General features: G+C 45.5%; 1 protein-coding gene across 1 annotated transcript in view; it reads left to right on the plus strand.

Annotated features, from left to right (window-relative positions):
• Ccna1 (cyclin A1) overlaps positions 1-5,730 on the plus strand; it is an 11,602-nt gene extending 5,872 nt beyond the window's left edge. The window contains 5 exon segments of the mRNA XM_085835892.1: positions 1,349-1,572; positions 2,648-2,852; positions 3,904-4,017; positions 5,123-5,256; positions 5,516-5,730. Of these exon segments, the coding sequence (XP_085692018.1) occupies positions 1,349-1,572; positions 2,648-2,852; positions 3,904-4,017; positions 5,123-5,256; positions 5,516-5,567 (729 nt within the window). The 3' untranslated portion in view covers positions 5,568-5,730.
• The last annotated feature ends 9,239 nt before the right edge of the window (positions 5,731-14,969 follow it).

A 14,969-nucleotide genomic window follows, 5' to 3' on the forward strand; every position in this document is an offset into this window, starting at 1 on the left:
GAAAGGAAAGGAAAGGAGGAAAAAGGAAAGGGAAGGAAAAAGAAAAGGGAAGGGAAGGGAAGGGAAGGGAAGGGAAGGGAAGGGAAGGGAAGGGAAGGGAAGGGAAGGGAAGGGAAGGGAAGGGAAGGGAAGGGAAGGGAAGGGAAGGGAAGGGAAGGGAAGGGAAGGGAAGGGAAGGGAAGGGAAGGGAAGGAAGGGAAGGGAAGGGAAGGGAAGGGAAGGGAAGGGAAGGGAAGGGAAGGGAAGGGAAGGGAAGGGAAGGGAAGGGAAGGGAAGGGAAGGGAAGGGAAGGGAAGGGAAGGGAAGGGAAGGGAAGGGAAGGGAAGGGAAGGGAAGGGAAGGAAGGGAAGGGAAGGGAAGGGAAGGGAAGGGAAGGGAAGGGAAGGGAAGGGAAGGGAAGGGAAGGGAAGGGAAGGGAAGGGAAGGGAAGGGAAGGGAAGGGAAGGGAAGGGAAGGGAAGGGAAGGGAAGGGAAGGGAAGGGAAGGGAAGGGAAGGGAAGGGAAGGGAAGGGAAGGGAAGGGAAGGGAAGGGAAGGGAAGGGAAGGGAAGGGAAGGGAAGGGAAGGGAAGGGAAGGGAAGGGAAGGGAAGGGAAGGGAAGGGAAGGGAAGGGAAGGGAAGGGAAGGGAAGGGAAGGGAAGGGAAGGGAAGGGAAGGGAAGGGAAGGGAAGGGAAGGGAAGGGAAGGAAGGAAGGGAAGGGAAGGGAAGGGAAGGGAAGGGAAGGGAAGGAAGGGAAGGGAAGGAAGGGAAGGGAAGGGAAGGAAGGGAAGGGAAGGGAAGGGAAGGGAAGGGAAGGGAAGGGAAGGGAAGGGAAGGGAAGGGAAGGGAAGGGAAGGGAAGGGAAGGGAAGGGAAGGGAAGGGAAGGGAAGGGAAGGGAAGGGAAGGGAAGGGAAGGGAAGGGAAGGGAAGGGAAGGGAAGGAAGGGAAGGGAAGGGAAGGGAAGGAAGGAAAGGAAAGGAAAGGAAAGGAAAGGAAAGGAAAGGAGAAAGAAATACTCTGATACTCTGAGCTCAAGTGCTTGGGATAAGGGATGTTCAACTTGATGTCATAGTACCAAGTATCAAATATATATATATATATGCTTTCTATATGGTTTCAAGTATCTGGGTTAAGTATCAGGAATAACACATATGGATGTTAACACACAGGAGCTTTATACCAGCTCACTCCATGACAAAACCAGAATCTCATGTTTTCTCCTTACTGTGTGATAAAGATTTATTTGGCCGGGAATCAAAATCGTCCTAGTCTTGGTTCCTAAGATTTCTCCACAAAATAAGAACAATACTAGGGAGCGGGTCTTTGCTAGTGCAAGCATCTGAAGAGCCACACTCTTTCCTCCTCCAGGTAAGACACAGACCCAAGGCTCACTACATGAGGAAGCAGCCGGACATCACGGAGGGCATGCGCGCCATCCTGGTGGACTGGCTGGTGGAGGTTGGGGAAGAATATAAACTTCGCACAGAGACCCTGTACTTGGCTGTCAACTTCCTGGACAGGTTTCTCTCCTGCATGTCTGTCCTGAGAGGGAAATTGCAGCTTGTCGGGACAGCAGCTATTCTCCTGGCTTCGTAAGCGTTCTCTCAGCTTGTGAAATGCCACCTGTCAAAACACTTGATTTACGACCCCCCCTCATATTTATTGAAGAAGTGTCATGCCTACAATTAAAACGATCTGTGCTCTTTTAATAAGAGACCATCCTCTTCGCAGATTAACTGAGGAAATTAATCTTGCCCACACACTTACTTTTTAGGTCAGATGTTTGAAATTTGTAGAAAAGGGTTCACTATCATGAGTGAAGCAGTCGTCAGCTGAGATTCAAGATGGAACTCTGCTCTGTCCTGTAGTCTCTTGGCTGAATTTTAAGACAAGCAAAAATTGTATTTAGAGAGTTTTGGTTTCATAAGCACTGTGGTACTGATCTGTCAAATAGCACTGAGTAACCCAGTTTATTCATTCTGTTGGGTGGATGAATGGTTAGGCTGGTTCCAGTTCCTATCAGTGACTCCGCACAACACCTAATTGAGTGGGGAAGGAGATATGGGTTGTGGCTAAGTTAAACTGGCTTATGTGATCTGTTGCTGGGTGGTAGTTTCTATTCCTCTAGCCTAGATGGTCTGGCTATAAAGAAAGCAGAGGGAAAGAAGGACAATAATGAAATAGTATTGTTATTTTTCTCTTGGCTATTCAGTATCCTTTGCTAATCAATGAAGTTGAATAGTTGAATATGATCTTCAGAAGAAGAAAACAAAAACCAAAACAAAAAATCAAAACTAAACCCACCAAATCCCATAGGCTTTTTTTTGTTGTTGTTGTTATTGGTTTAATCCTAACATTCATCTCACAAAGTGACCCAATATCTATTCAATCAACAGGGACCCAGCTGAGTCCTGTGTCCTTTAGACTTATTCAGTGTTTCAATGTCCCCAACCTGCTACGGTTCCCAGCAGTTAGTATAACATGTCCTTGTAATACTCTCTTGGACTGAGAAAAAGCTCACACTGTGTTTACATCCCTACACAGTTCTATGACAGTTCTGTAACAGTGGGAGTATAAAGTGAATAAGCCTTCAGGGCCATCCGAGAGGAAAAGAGCCGGTGATGCGTGTTCCAGACTTTCCCCCTGATAAATCTTTATCCCCCCCAGGAAATATGAAGAGATATATCCACCCGACGTGGATGAGTTTGTCTACATCACCGACGATACGTACACGAAGCGACAGCTACTGAGGATGGAGCATCTGCTACTCAAAGTCCTGGCATTTGATCTGACCGTTCCAACCACTAACCAGTTCCTCCTCCAATACCTAAGGCGTCAAGGAGTGTGCATCAGGACTGAGAATTTGGCCAAGGTATGCCACAGGACTTCCAGGGACAGCTACCTCCCCAACCATCCTCTACCTCCAGCCCCTCCCAGGTTTCCATCTCTCTAGAGATGAAAGGCAATTATCTCTAAAAACCTGACGCCTGTTCACAAGACATTGCTGTTGATGCTGCTTTGGCAGGTCACAGTCATGCCACTCCCAACTATTGAGGATACTTAAGCTGAAGGACTGACCCCTTGAGACATACAGATCATAGGCCAGCAGTGCCTTTTAACTTGGGAGCAAAGTCAGTGTGGCTGAGTTTTGTTTGAATCTTCTTCTAACTCATTAGGAAATGAAGCATGATAAAATCTGCAGCCGTTTTGACTTAGAGACATTTAGTTGAAATTATTAACATTCTGGCTTGGTCAGTGAGCTTGCCCTGAGATATCTGTGATACACATGCTATTCAAAGAGTAATAAAGATGACCACAAGGCCTGGCATGGTGGCACCCGCCTTTAATCCCAGCACTTGGGAGGCAGAGGCAGGCAGATTTCTGAGTTTGAGGCCAGCCTGGTCTACAGAGTGAGTTTCCAGGACAGCCAGGGCTACACAGAGAAACCCTGTCTCGAAAAACCAAAAAAAAAAAAAAAAAAAAAAGATGACCACACATGTCTCCAATGATATTGCATGAGCTTGAGAGCTATATCAATTTGCCTAGCCATTACCAGCTTTAATACGGCTGTGTCTTTGCCTTCTGACTAACGGCTCTTCCTACTTGAGATGTGAGCTCAATACTCCTTTACCTGACCACCATAAAGCCTGATCTACTAGCAAAGAAAAGTAACCTAGCGTATATGCTATGTGCGCCAAGCTCGGGTATTGGAACACCATCACAACACAAACACGAGTCTGTTGAATGATAGTCAGAGCAACTATGACACCTGGAAATACGCCTCCCTTAAGTTTCTGATGGCATGAAAATAAGGCACCAATTGGTGACTTTGGCAATTCCAGGTTTACTGACAATTTTAGTCAAATTGAACCTTCCTCAAATTTCTTACTCCACTGAGATTTTTTTTTTCCTCTTGCACTTAGTATGTTGCAGAACTGAGCCTTCTGGAAGCTGACCCATTCTTGAAGTATCTTCCTTCCTTGGTTGCTGCAGCAGCTTACTGCCTGGCAAACTATATTGTGAACAGACACTTCTGGGTAAGGTTCTGTCTTCTTCCTAGGTAGAACACATTCAAGGTTCAAACAAAATCTGTTCAGTGAATTTCAAAGTTCAGAATGGGCACAAGTCAAGTTTTTTTTTCTTCTTTTTTTTTTTTTTTGTGATAACTGGTTGTCATGACAACAGACCACAGCTTGTTTTCGAGTCATCTAGACCAGTCACCATGGCTTTGATGCCATGGCTTTGTTCTGTGGGAAGCAGAGAGGACAGAGTCAAGGAGATGCCAGGAAAGGCCTGGAGACCTCAATGCCTAACAATATACACAGAGGGCCCTGAGGCTTAGCCATTGGCCTTGCCAAGCAAAGGTTGATCCTAGACAGCTGGGGTGATGCACACTTATATTATAAGTGCCTTTGAGGTGGAGGCAGGAGGATTGTGAGTCCAAGTGCAGTCTGGGCCTCACAGGGAGACCATCTCAATAAAATAAACATTAGCAGCATTCACCTTCTGTGGCAACGACAACAACAAAACCCCTCCGAGTTCATTAAGGACTGCTAGACGACGCTCTCAGAGTACAAAGCTGTTAGTGTTTCTTGCTTCAGAAGGCAGCAAGATCAGAAACAGATCCCTACATTTTATTCTAAATTCTCTCTGGAGTGCTAAAAGTGGGGCATCTACTTTTATTTCTTATGATACTAGATAAACCTTTTAAAAAATGTATTTGTGTATGTGCATGCCCACATGTGAGAGAGATGGGGGAAGGAGGGAGGGAGAGAGAGAGAGATATGGAAGGAGAACATTATTTTAGGAGTCAGTTTTCTCCTCCTATCAAGGGCTGTCTTTTTGACTAGGAATCTCTCATGATCTAGGCAAAGTAATTAAGAATCAGTGAAAGCCCCACCCACCAAGGAACTAGAGGAGGGCTCTGCCTCTGCGCTGAGGGCTACAGCCCTGCCAGTTTAGAACTCTAGGCTGTTTTTGTTACTAGTGTAAGGTTTCTAAAGGAAGAGGCTATGGATCTTTCTAGATGGATATACTCGCTCACCAAGAACTAAATTCCCTTCACTTCATAACCAGTTATGTTCAGATTTCTAACCTCTTATAAAGTTACGTGAAGCAAAATTTCCTTTTCGTTTCAATTAGCCAGAAACGCTTGCTGCATTTACGGGCTATTCATTAAATGAGATTGTGCCTTGCCTGAGTGAGCTGCATAAAGCATGCCTCAGTATCCCCCATCGACCGCAGCAAGCAATCAGGGAGAAGTACAAGGCTTCGAAGTAAGTGGGCACTCTCCCTTCCTTGCTTTCTGGGTTGTTGTGGAATCAGAACAAGAGAAAAAAAAAGAGAATAAATTCTATCGTCCTTTAGGTTAGAAAACAAGGTTGCTCGCTAATCAAGAAAAAAAATTTTTTTAGAAAGATCTAGCTAGGTTCACAGTGTGCCAGCATTTGGCAATTATGGCTTCCTTCTGACCCCTCAGACCGCTGGAGGCTTTCTGTATCCTAACTGGCTGACCTGGCTGTGCTCTCGTTTCAGGTACCTGCACGTGTCCCTCATGGAGCCGCCTGTAGTTCTTCCCCTGCAGTGAATGGCAAAGCTCATCGGCCACATCAGCAGGCTTGCTCTGAGGTTTCTGCGAGTCGGGCCAACTAACGTCAGTTGTACATGACACCTTCAACATGTGAATGTTAGGTTCTCTTAGACTTCAGTAGTTTATAATTTATATAGATATAGACAGGTATTTTAAAAGAATAAACAACTTACTGTATGGCCGTGTGTTGGGCCTCTTTACTAGTTGGCATAGCTGACACTCACACCAGGCCTCTTAGTAGCGAGCTATACGCGTGTAAGTCACCGCTGCGTCAACCTGTTCGTTCCCAAGTTGGTTATATAAGCGTCGCACACACTTTGACGATTAAGAGCTTTGAGGCAGCCAAGCCTTTCCTATCCTGGGAAGCTCTCTGTATACTGGTGAACAGAGGAGAGAAGGGCCAGCTCAGATGGACTCTTGTGGAGCCTGAGCTGCTGCTGTATGCCCCAGCTTCCCTCTATAGCCTTGATCGGTAGAGTGGCAAGCAGCCAAGAATCTCTTGGTTCGAGTATCTTTCAGGGGTGGCACAATCCAAGATCCGTTCTCACCCAGAGGTCTCAGGGCCTTTTGTAAAGGGCTGCCATCTCATCTCTCCAGCTTGGATTCAGGTAAGCATCAGTCATGAAGTTTAATCATACTTTGGGAAATAGAAAAAAAAAAGAGCAAACTTCATTACCAAATGACACTTTCAGATAATGAATCCAACACCCCTCTATTCCCCCTGGGAGAAATAGATCCTGCACTTTGCCTGGGGCTGGTGGGGGGTTGGGTGTGAGAATGAAACTGAATGAATTTCACCAGCTGGCTTCCATACCTTCCTTTCTCCTACCATCTGGGCTGCAGCCTCTTACTGACTGCTGCCCTTATTCAGACACATCCAGAAGGGTGCTTTGTTGACCTCAATCTCACCAAGTTAACTGCCAAGAATAACTGTAGCACTTACATTGCCGAGACAGCACAGCCCCCAGAGGCTGCCCTTGAATACCGTGCAAGTGAGAGTCTAGGAGGTAAAAGCAACAAGAAGGAGCCCCCTCTCTCCCTGGAACAGGAAGGGAAAAGAAAACAAGTTTCTCAGGATTGTGTGGAGCTTGCTGGGGATTGAATGACTTTTTTAAAAATTATGCTGGAAACCAGTAGGTTTTGGAGTATACACGAGCCTTCTGGGTCATGTGCCCCTTCCCTAAGGAGAAGCCAGTCTCTGGATCATCTCTAGGGCTCTCTCCAGAAGGTTCTATAGGGGGAAATACAGGAATGATATGCTTTTAATATAGAAAAGATTAGGTAGGTTTTGGGGGAAAAATGAGACATTTTATAGGTTTTAAGCACTATCAGATATTTAAATTAAAAAACATATAGCTACAAAGTGAGCCAAACACACTAGGTACATATAAAACTGTCAAAGAATAACGAACGCTGAATCGGGTATTTAATAGAGGCTTTTAAGATGCTCGCTCACAAGCCACTGCAAGGGTCACTTACTCAAGGTCACCCTTTCAAAGTTTTGATGGGGAAACCAACGTGTCCTGCAGCAGTTTGATACTCAGCTATAGTCTTACAGGCCAAGACCTATACCAGAGTTAAATTCTCTGTACCAGGGACCTATTAGTCTCATTTCCTGGTTTCAGCATGGCAGGTTCCCCTCTCCGTGTGTAGGTGCTGAATTTTCCAGCCAACTGTTTGCACTTGGCAAGATGACCAGACACTGCCCTTCTCCATGCGGCCCTGGGGGAAGGCGATGGCAGCTGACTCAGACTTTTGCTGCATCTTCCCCTTTCAAGATTTAAAATCTGAGCGACTCTGCCAGGGAAGGCTCCTTTCTACTCCACCCGTTTGCACCGCTGGCCACTTACTCTCTGCGGTGTGTGCATCCTGACCTGGAGCTGGAGAGGATCCTCTGGTCCCAGTGTCGATCAAACACAATGGATTTTCTTTACTAGCACATTCTTTTGTAGGATGCTTCTTCAAGGATAGAAGCGTTCTTGCAGAAATAGGCCACCTACGTGGAACCATTCTGCAAAGGACTTCTTTTTGTTGGCTTGTTTCTAAATATGGATAAAAAAATGTGGCTTTGACTGTAGGCCACAAAGCCACACTGCAGGACACAGGTCTGAAGTTTTAACATGGTTCTTTGCTGTCAGCAGTGCGTACCACAACCTCTCCATTCCTGTGCACCCACTTCACTGATGGCAAAGAACTGGGCCTCAGCCCTCACTTCCATCTCTTATTTCCCTTTTGTGTCCCTGAAATACTTTATTTTAAAAATAGAGAGTTGTCACCTGTGTGCCTCCCACCCAGTTTGTGTGTGAGCCGCAGTTACCGGCATGCCCCTGCTGTTATATCTTTATTTGTTGAATCATGCGTAGGTCAGGTACTTGCACGGATTCTGTCTCCTTACAAAGGAAAAGATGATACTTTAAAGTTGAGTAGCTACTCCTGGTCATCCATGCTGTTCAGTAGCTTTGGCGAGATTTCTTTTTCTTTTTTTTGCAGATGAAAAAAAAGGAGTCCGACAGTAGAATCCTATTGAAAATTTTGTATAATGATATGAGCGCAGAACACAGCCCTATGATTGACAGATATATTATTTGTCTGCTCTTGTGATTTCTCTCCATGTTTCTACTCATCCAGCACTGTCCATTGTTTGCTGCCTAGGAGAATGCTGTGGGCGGGGCTGAGGGTGTGGCATTCTTACCTCTTCCACTCCTCCAGTCTTCTCAGCCTGTCACTTTGGTTTTTTGGTTTTTTGTTTTGTTTTGTTTGTTTGTTTGTTTTTAATTAGATATTTTCTTTATTTACATTTCAAATGCTATCCCAAAAGTTCCCTATACCCTCTCCTCGACCTGCTCCCCTATCCACCCACTCCCACTTCTTGGCCCTGGCATTCCCCTGTACTAAGGCATATAAAGTTTGCAAGACCAATGGGCCTCTCTTTCCACTGATGGCTGACTAGGCCATCTTCTGCTACATATGCAGCTAGAGACAAGAGCTCCGGGGTTCTGGTTAGTACATCATGTTGTTCCACATATAGGGTTGCAGACCCCTTTAGCTCCTTGGGTGCTTTCTCTAGCTTCTCCATTGGGGGCCCTGTGTTCCATCCAATAGCTGACTGTGAGCATCCACTTCTGTATTTGCCACGCACTGGCATAGCCTCACAAGAGACAGCTATATCAGGGTCCTTTCAGCAAAATCTTGCTGGCATATGCAGTAGTGTCTGGGTTTGGTGGCTGATTATGGGATGGACCCCCGGATGGGGCAGTCTCTCGATGGTCCATCCTTTTGTCTTAGCTCCAAACTTTGTCTCTGTAACTCCTTCCATGGATATTTTGTTCCCTATTCTAAGGAGGAATGAAGTATCTACACCTTGGTCTTCCTTCTTCTTGATTTTCTTGTGTTTTGCAAATTGTATCTTGGGTATTCTAAGTTTCTGGGCTAATATCCACATATCAGTGAGTGCATATCAAGTGATTTCTTTTGTGACTGGGTTACCTCACTAAGGATGATATCTTCCAGATACATCCATTGCCCAAGAATTTTATAAATTCATTGTTTTTAATAGCTGAGTAGTACTCCATTGTGTAAATGTACCACATTTTCTGTATCCATTCCTCTGTTGAGGAACATCTGGGTTCTTTTCAGCTTCTGGCTATTATAAATAAGGCTGCTATGAACATAGTGGAGCATGTGTCCTTATTACCAGTTGGAACATCTTCTGGGTATATGCCCAGGAGAGATATTGCTGGATCCTATGTCCAATTTTCTGAGGAACCTTCAGACTGATTTCCAGAGTGGTTGTACCAGCTTGCAATCCCACTAGCAATGGAGGAGTGTTCCTCTTTCTCCCCATCCTTGCCAGCATCTGCTGTCACTTGAATTTTTTATCTTAGCCATTCTGATTGGTGTGAGGTGAAATCTCAAGGTTTTTTTTTATTTGCATTTCCCTGATGATTAAGGATGTTGAACATTTTTTCAGGTGCTTCTCAGCCCTTCGGTATTCCTTAGTTGAGAATTTTTTTGTTTGGCTCTGTACCCCATTTTTAATGGGGTTATTTGAATTTCTGGAGTCCAGCTTCTTGAGCTCTTTGTATATATTGGATATTAGTCCCATATCAGATTTAGGATTGATAAAAATCCTTTCCCAATCTGTTGGTGGCCTTTTTGTCTTATTGACAACACTCTGTGGCTGAAGAGGGATCCAGCCTGTGGCCACCCACAGGCTTTCTGTTGTGTGTGTCCTGACTAAAAGGAAGGGTTCCAGGGGCTCAGGAATATGAATCCAAAGCCCATGGAGCATCCTGGCTTCAGAGAGAACCACAGTGTGTGACATAATAAATAACTGCCCTAGTCACTGTAGTCACTGTTCCGTTGCTGTGACCAAAGGTACTCTTATAAAAGAAGGCATTTAACTAGTGGCTTGCTTACATCTCAGAGATTTAGTCCATTATCATCATGGCAGGGAGCACGTCAGCATGCAGGCTGACATGATGCTGGAGCAGGAGCTGAGAGTTCTACATCCATAGGCAGATACTGGGCTTAGCATGGACTTTTGAAACCTCAAAACTCACCCCTAGTGAAAACGTCCTACAACAAGGCCACGTCTTCTAATCCTATCAAAGAGTTCTACTCCCTGATGACAAAACATTCAAATATATGAGCCTATGAGAGCCATCCTTATTCAAGCCCCCACAACAGGTCTCTACGATATGCTTTTACCTTGACAATGTTTTTTTTCCCCTTACCCTGTCTTGAAGTGTATAAATGAGTTTAGGCAGTGAGGTATAAGTTTCTACAATGTATTTCACAAATGACTTGACAAGTAATTTTTGAGAAACAGAATGGTCAGTGCTCACTAGCCAGATTAATGAGAGGGAGAGGCCAGACAGGAAAAGCATAGGCAGAGACCAGGGAAAATGGCCAGGAGGTTTTTTGGGAACCAAGGCAATGCAGAATCTGTGAATAAAATGACCTTCATAAATTAAAGCTTTTCAAGGCAGGTAACATGTCCAGCTGATCCCATGTGCCCAGGCACTGGCCAGGCTGGGTGTTGGTGGAGGCTCACCCTGCATCCATCCCCAGAGCTGTCTCCCCTTGATTCTGCCTGCTCTCCTGCTTAGCATGCCCATGGCTTGCTTATAGCCACCAACTTGCTATTTATTATCTGTCCAATTTGCTTGCTCTCTACCAACTTGACCACCTTGCCAACTGGTGGAAGAGAAAGCTCTTCTTCTGTTGCTCTAAATCCAGCAATTACCGGCTGGCTCACCTGAGGTTTCAGCCACGTTTTCTCTTCATATTAGTTGCTTTCTCTGGAATCTCAAGCATGGCCTATGGGAATGAGGCTTGCATCCAACACTCCTATTTATCCTTGCATTCAGCATGTGGACCATCACGTTCAAAGACAAAGCTGACCTTTTCTCCCTGGTTAGAAAGACAGTGCAGAAAGAGAATACCAAAATCTTTATTCCCAGCAGGAACCCTTCTGTTGAGCACACATATAATGCATTGCCCCTGACACTGTGCCACATAGAATCCCTTGTAATTGTCTGGGTATTTGTAAGAAGCTAAGTCTTGGAAAACACTAAGTCTGGGTCTGTAAGTCAAGCCCAGACCCAGCTACTGAGGACAGTAAGTTGTACAGTCACATTCAAGCCCAGAGTGGAATGCTGTGATCTCAAATCCCAGCCTCAAGACTCTCTTCAGGCATGCTTGCCCTTCTGCAGGCAACTCAGACTCAGTAGTCAAAAAAGGAAGTGCCCTTGAGTGCCCCGTGGCTGCCCAGGGTCATCCTAAACTGCAGATCACTGATGGAGTAAACATCTGGCCTGGGTGCTGAGGGGAGGAAGCAGGTATGACCTGAGCTCATTTAAGCTCAACCCTACTGGGAAGGATTTTTATGTCCGTGGCTCAGTTGGCCATGCAAAGAGAATAGCGTTCATACAGCAGCTTGCAGATCTCAGCATGCGTGTCAGATTCCTACTGTCTCCCACTCCACTCCAGTGTTAGTGACTCAGTAGCTGTTATTTAGGCAGACTACCTGGAAAGGACATGCAGAAGATCCCAGTCCTGCCTTTCGTTGTTCACCCAGGAATCTATTTTTTCCTAATGACCCCTGGACATGAGGCCAGGAGTTTCACTCCAGCTTGGCCACTGGTTGTGGGGCACTGGCTATATTTGGGTAAGCTACTAGGGTAGTCATCCCCGTATCTCTATAACTCACTGCACTATTGATATTTCATGCTGTCCCATCGCCAGCCTATGTTAGGAAGGGAGCTCTTGTCTCTACATGACCGTCTTTCTTTAGAAACCCTCACATGGTTCTCGTGGGGCAGGTGAAGATGGAGGAAGAGTGTAAGCCGGCACCTGTGGTGGTTTGTATAGGCTTAGCCCAGAGAGTGGGGCTATTTGGCGGTGTGGCCTTGTTGGAGTAGGTGTACCACTGTGGGTGTGGGCCTTAATGCCCTTGTCCTAGCTGCCTGGATGTCAGTCTTCCATTAACAGCCTCAGATGATGATGTAGAACTCTCAGCTTCTCCTGCACCTTCCCTGCCTGGATGCTGCCATACTCCCACCTTGATGATAATGGACCGAACTTCTGAACCTGTAAGCCAGCCCCAATTAAATGCCGTCCTTATAAGAGTTCCCTTGGTCATGATGTCTCTTCACAGCAGTAAAACCCTGACTAAAACAACACCCTTCTCACTGCAGGAGCTAGCTAGGGTGTGAAAGTCAGCTCTGTGCTCTGTGTTTATAAAGATTACATTTTTGATATTAAACACTTCAGTGTCTTAACGTGAAGGAGGAATTTGATCAGCACTTTGCCAGTTCTCAATTACTTGATCCATCTTTGCTGTTTCTGACATCTCTTGAGAACATTTTTCAAATGATCTACTTCTAGACATTAATCTCTTCTGAACAGAACACTTCTATATGAATGAAGGGGGGCATGCTAATTACTTATTTCCTTGTACATATTATAAAGGAAAACTATAGAATGTGGCATGATGAAAATTCTGACCCCTGCCAGAAACGTGGTTCCCTCCGTGGAAGTCTGTGATCTGGGGTTCACCCAACTCCGTGGAAAACTTTGTAAAACTTAAACAAGTGGACAGGAATCTGGGGCGATAGCTCTGTTGGTACAGAGCTGCTGGGCAAGTGTAAAGACCTGAGTCCCCATCTCCAGAACCCACACGAGTATGATGGGCTTGTGCTTCAGTAATCCCAGCCCTCCAATGGAGAGATAGGGAGGCAGAGATGGGCGGGGGGCTCCCTCAGAGCTTGCAGGCTAGCTAGCCTGGTGCACACCATAGCAGACAAGAGACTCTGTCTGAAACAAGGTAGAAGGTAAGGACTGACACCTGATGATGCCCTCTGACCCGGACATGTGTGCTGTGGTTTGCACATCCACCCACACACATGCATGTGCATATAAACACAAAAAGGATCTGGGAACAAGAATTCACTCCATCATGTGTATAATACCCAAGGACATCTGAGACAGAAGCTAGAAGGTCCATCACAAGCTGCAGCTTTCCTTGACAGGGACACTATGCTCAAGAGGATTTAGGGCAACAGAGAGGGCTCACAGATTTAAGCCTTGGAAATGACGAGACAGCACTGCACCTCAGCCTTATTTCTGTTTCTCCATCTCCCCCATCTCGGGCACTGAAAGCAGGACCTGGGATACTGGGAAGACTGGCATGTCTTATAGGGATGGACAATCTGATATGACAGTTGTGACATTTAGGGCAAGCACTGTACTGGGGGTGGGTTTAAAGTTAAGGTGACTCATCAAACCAGAGTACACAGTGGAGCTCTGCCCTGCTGTCTGGTTCCATCCCTGTCCTCACACTGTGCTGTCACAACCCCAGCATTCTCTCAGCCATATCAGTATGAATGCTGCAGTAATCTCTGCTGGCTATTCAGTTTCCTCTTCCCCATTCCAGCTTTTCTAAAATGAAGCTGCTGACGTCACTTCCCTGTATCTAATTTCTCCATCTTAGCATGGTGTGGATAAAATACGGGGCACACAAACTTATCACTGGCCAGACCCTCACAAACCTCATACTTAGATGGCCCACGTTCTCTGCTCTATTTCTCTCCAGAGTCTTCTTGCTCTTCACTAGCTGTTTTCCTCTTCCTGGTGCCACCTGGCCACCTCCAAGGTGGATGGTCCCTTAAAACTAATATCTGGTTCTTGCTCTCTCTTAAGCCTCTAATATGTATCTTTGAGGACCATCGAAGGCCAACTCACTTGTTTTCCCACCTTAATCCCAACAGAGCACAGCTCATTCCAAGCCTTCAGTGTCTGGATGAATGCTGGCAATTCAGTGATGTTTTGTTTAACAAAAGAAAGGACTGTGCTTTTTTTTTTTTTTTTAATAGACAATTGCTAGCCCTCAACAGAGGTAGTTTTGAAGCTATATGCCCAGAGAGTATGAAAGTTTGCCAAGTACATTTAGATAAAACAGGGTTAAAGGGAAAAATCCTCAATGGAAGGCAAGGCTAGATATGAGCAGCACACTGTATAGAGTTCGCCTCACAGTTCTTCCACTTGTACATAAGAAGCTAGAGGACAAAGAGAGCTCTTACCTCAGGCCTGAAATAAACGTTTTTAAAGGTGAGAACAGAGAAGCAGAATCAAGGCTTTTGAAAAGTCTTTTTTGCCTTTACATATGTCAAATCTATTTTAGAGGAAGATTTTCCTTCAGGAAGAAGCAGTCCTGCCTTGCCATTCAATAGGCAACAGCATACCTGCTTTAAAATGCTCAGATATACCTGCTTTTGAAATGAAGGAAACAAAGACCCTTTAATGGAATTATTTTTTTCTCCAAACGCTGAAAACAATCAGTTTACAATGACACAGAGGGCCAGATATCAGCAGAAGGGCAGAAGGGACATCTTCATTGGGAGCTTAGAACTAGAATGACCAAAAAAAAAAAAAAAAAAAAAATGCTGTCTGTGCTCATGGAGCAGTTAAACCACAAAGGCCAGAGCAACCAGGCAAAGCTCAAGAGAAATGAGATCCTGGGCCTGTGGAGAGACCACAGTAGGAAGCAGCACTTTTTAAAGTTTTTATTCTTCTCTCATATAACACACCTGGACTGTAGCTTCGCCTGCTCCTTGCCTGCCCTCCAAATACCTCCCATCTCCCCCCAGATCCACATCCCCCATCCCCACTCTGTCTCCCCACAGGAAAAAAAAAAAAGCAGGCCTCCAGGAGACATCAACCAAACATGTCACAATAAGATCAAGCAGAAACATTCACAGCAAAGCTTGTCGAAGAAACCCACTAGGAGGAAAAGGGCCCTAAAATCAGGCAAAAGAGCCACAGACAACCCCCACTCCCACTGTCAGGACTCCTCCAAACATGAACCTAGCAGCCACAACATGCATGAAGAAGACC

The sequence above is a fragment of the Mus caroli genome, unplaced genomic scaffold (genome assembly GCF_978045245.1).
Source record: "Mus caroli unplaced genomic scaffold, Mus_caroli_1 scaffold_3, whole genome shotgun sequence".
NCBI classification, from domain to species: Eukaryota; Metazoa; Chordata; class Mammalia; order Rodentia; family Muridae; genus Mus; species Mus caroli.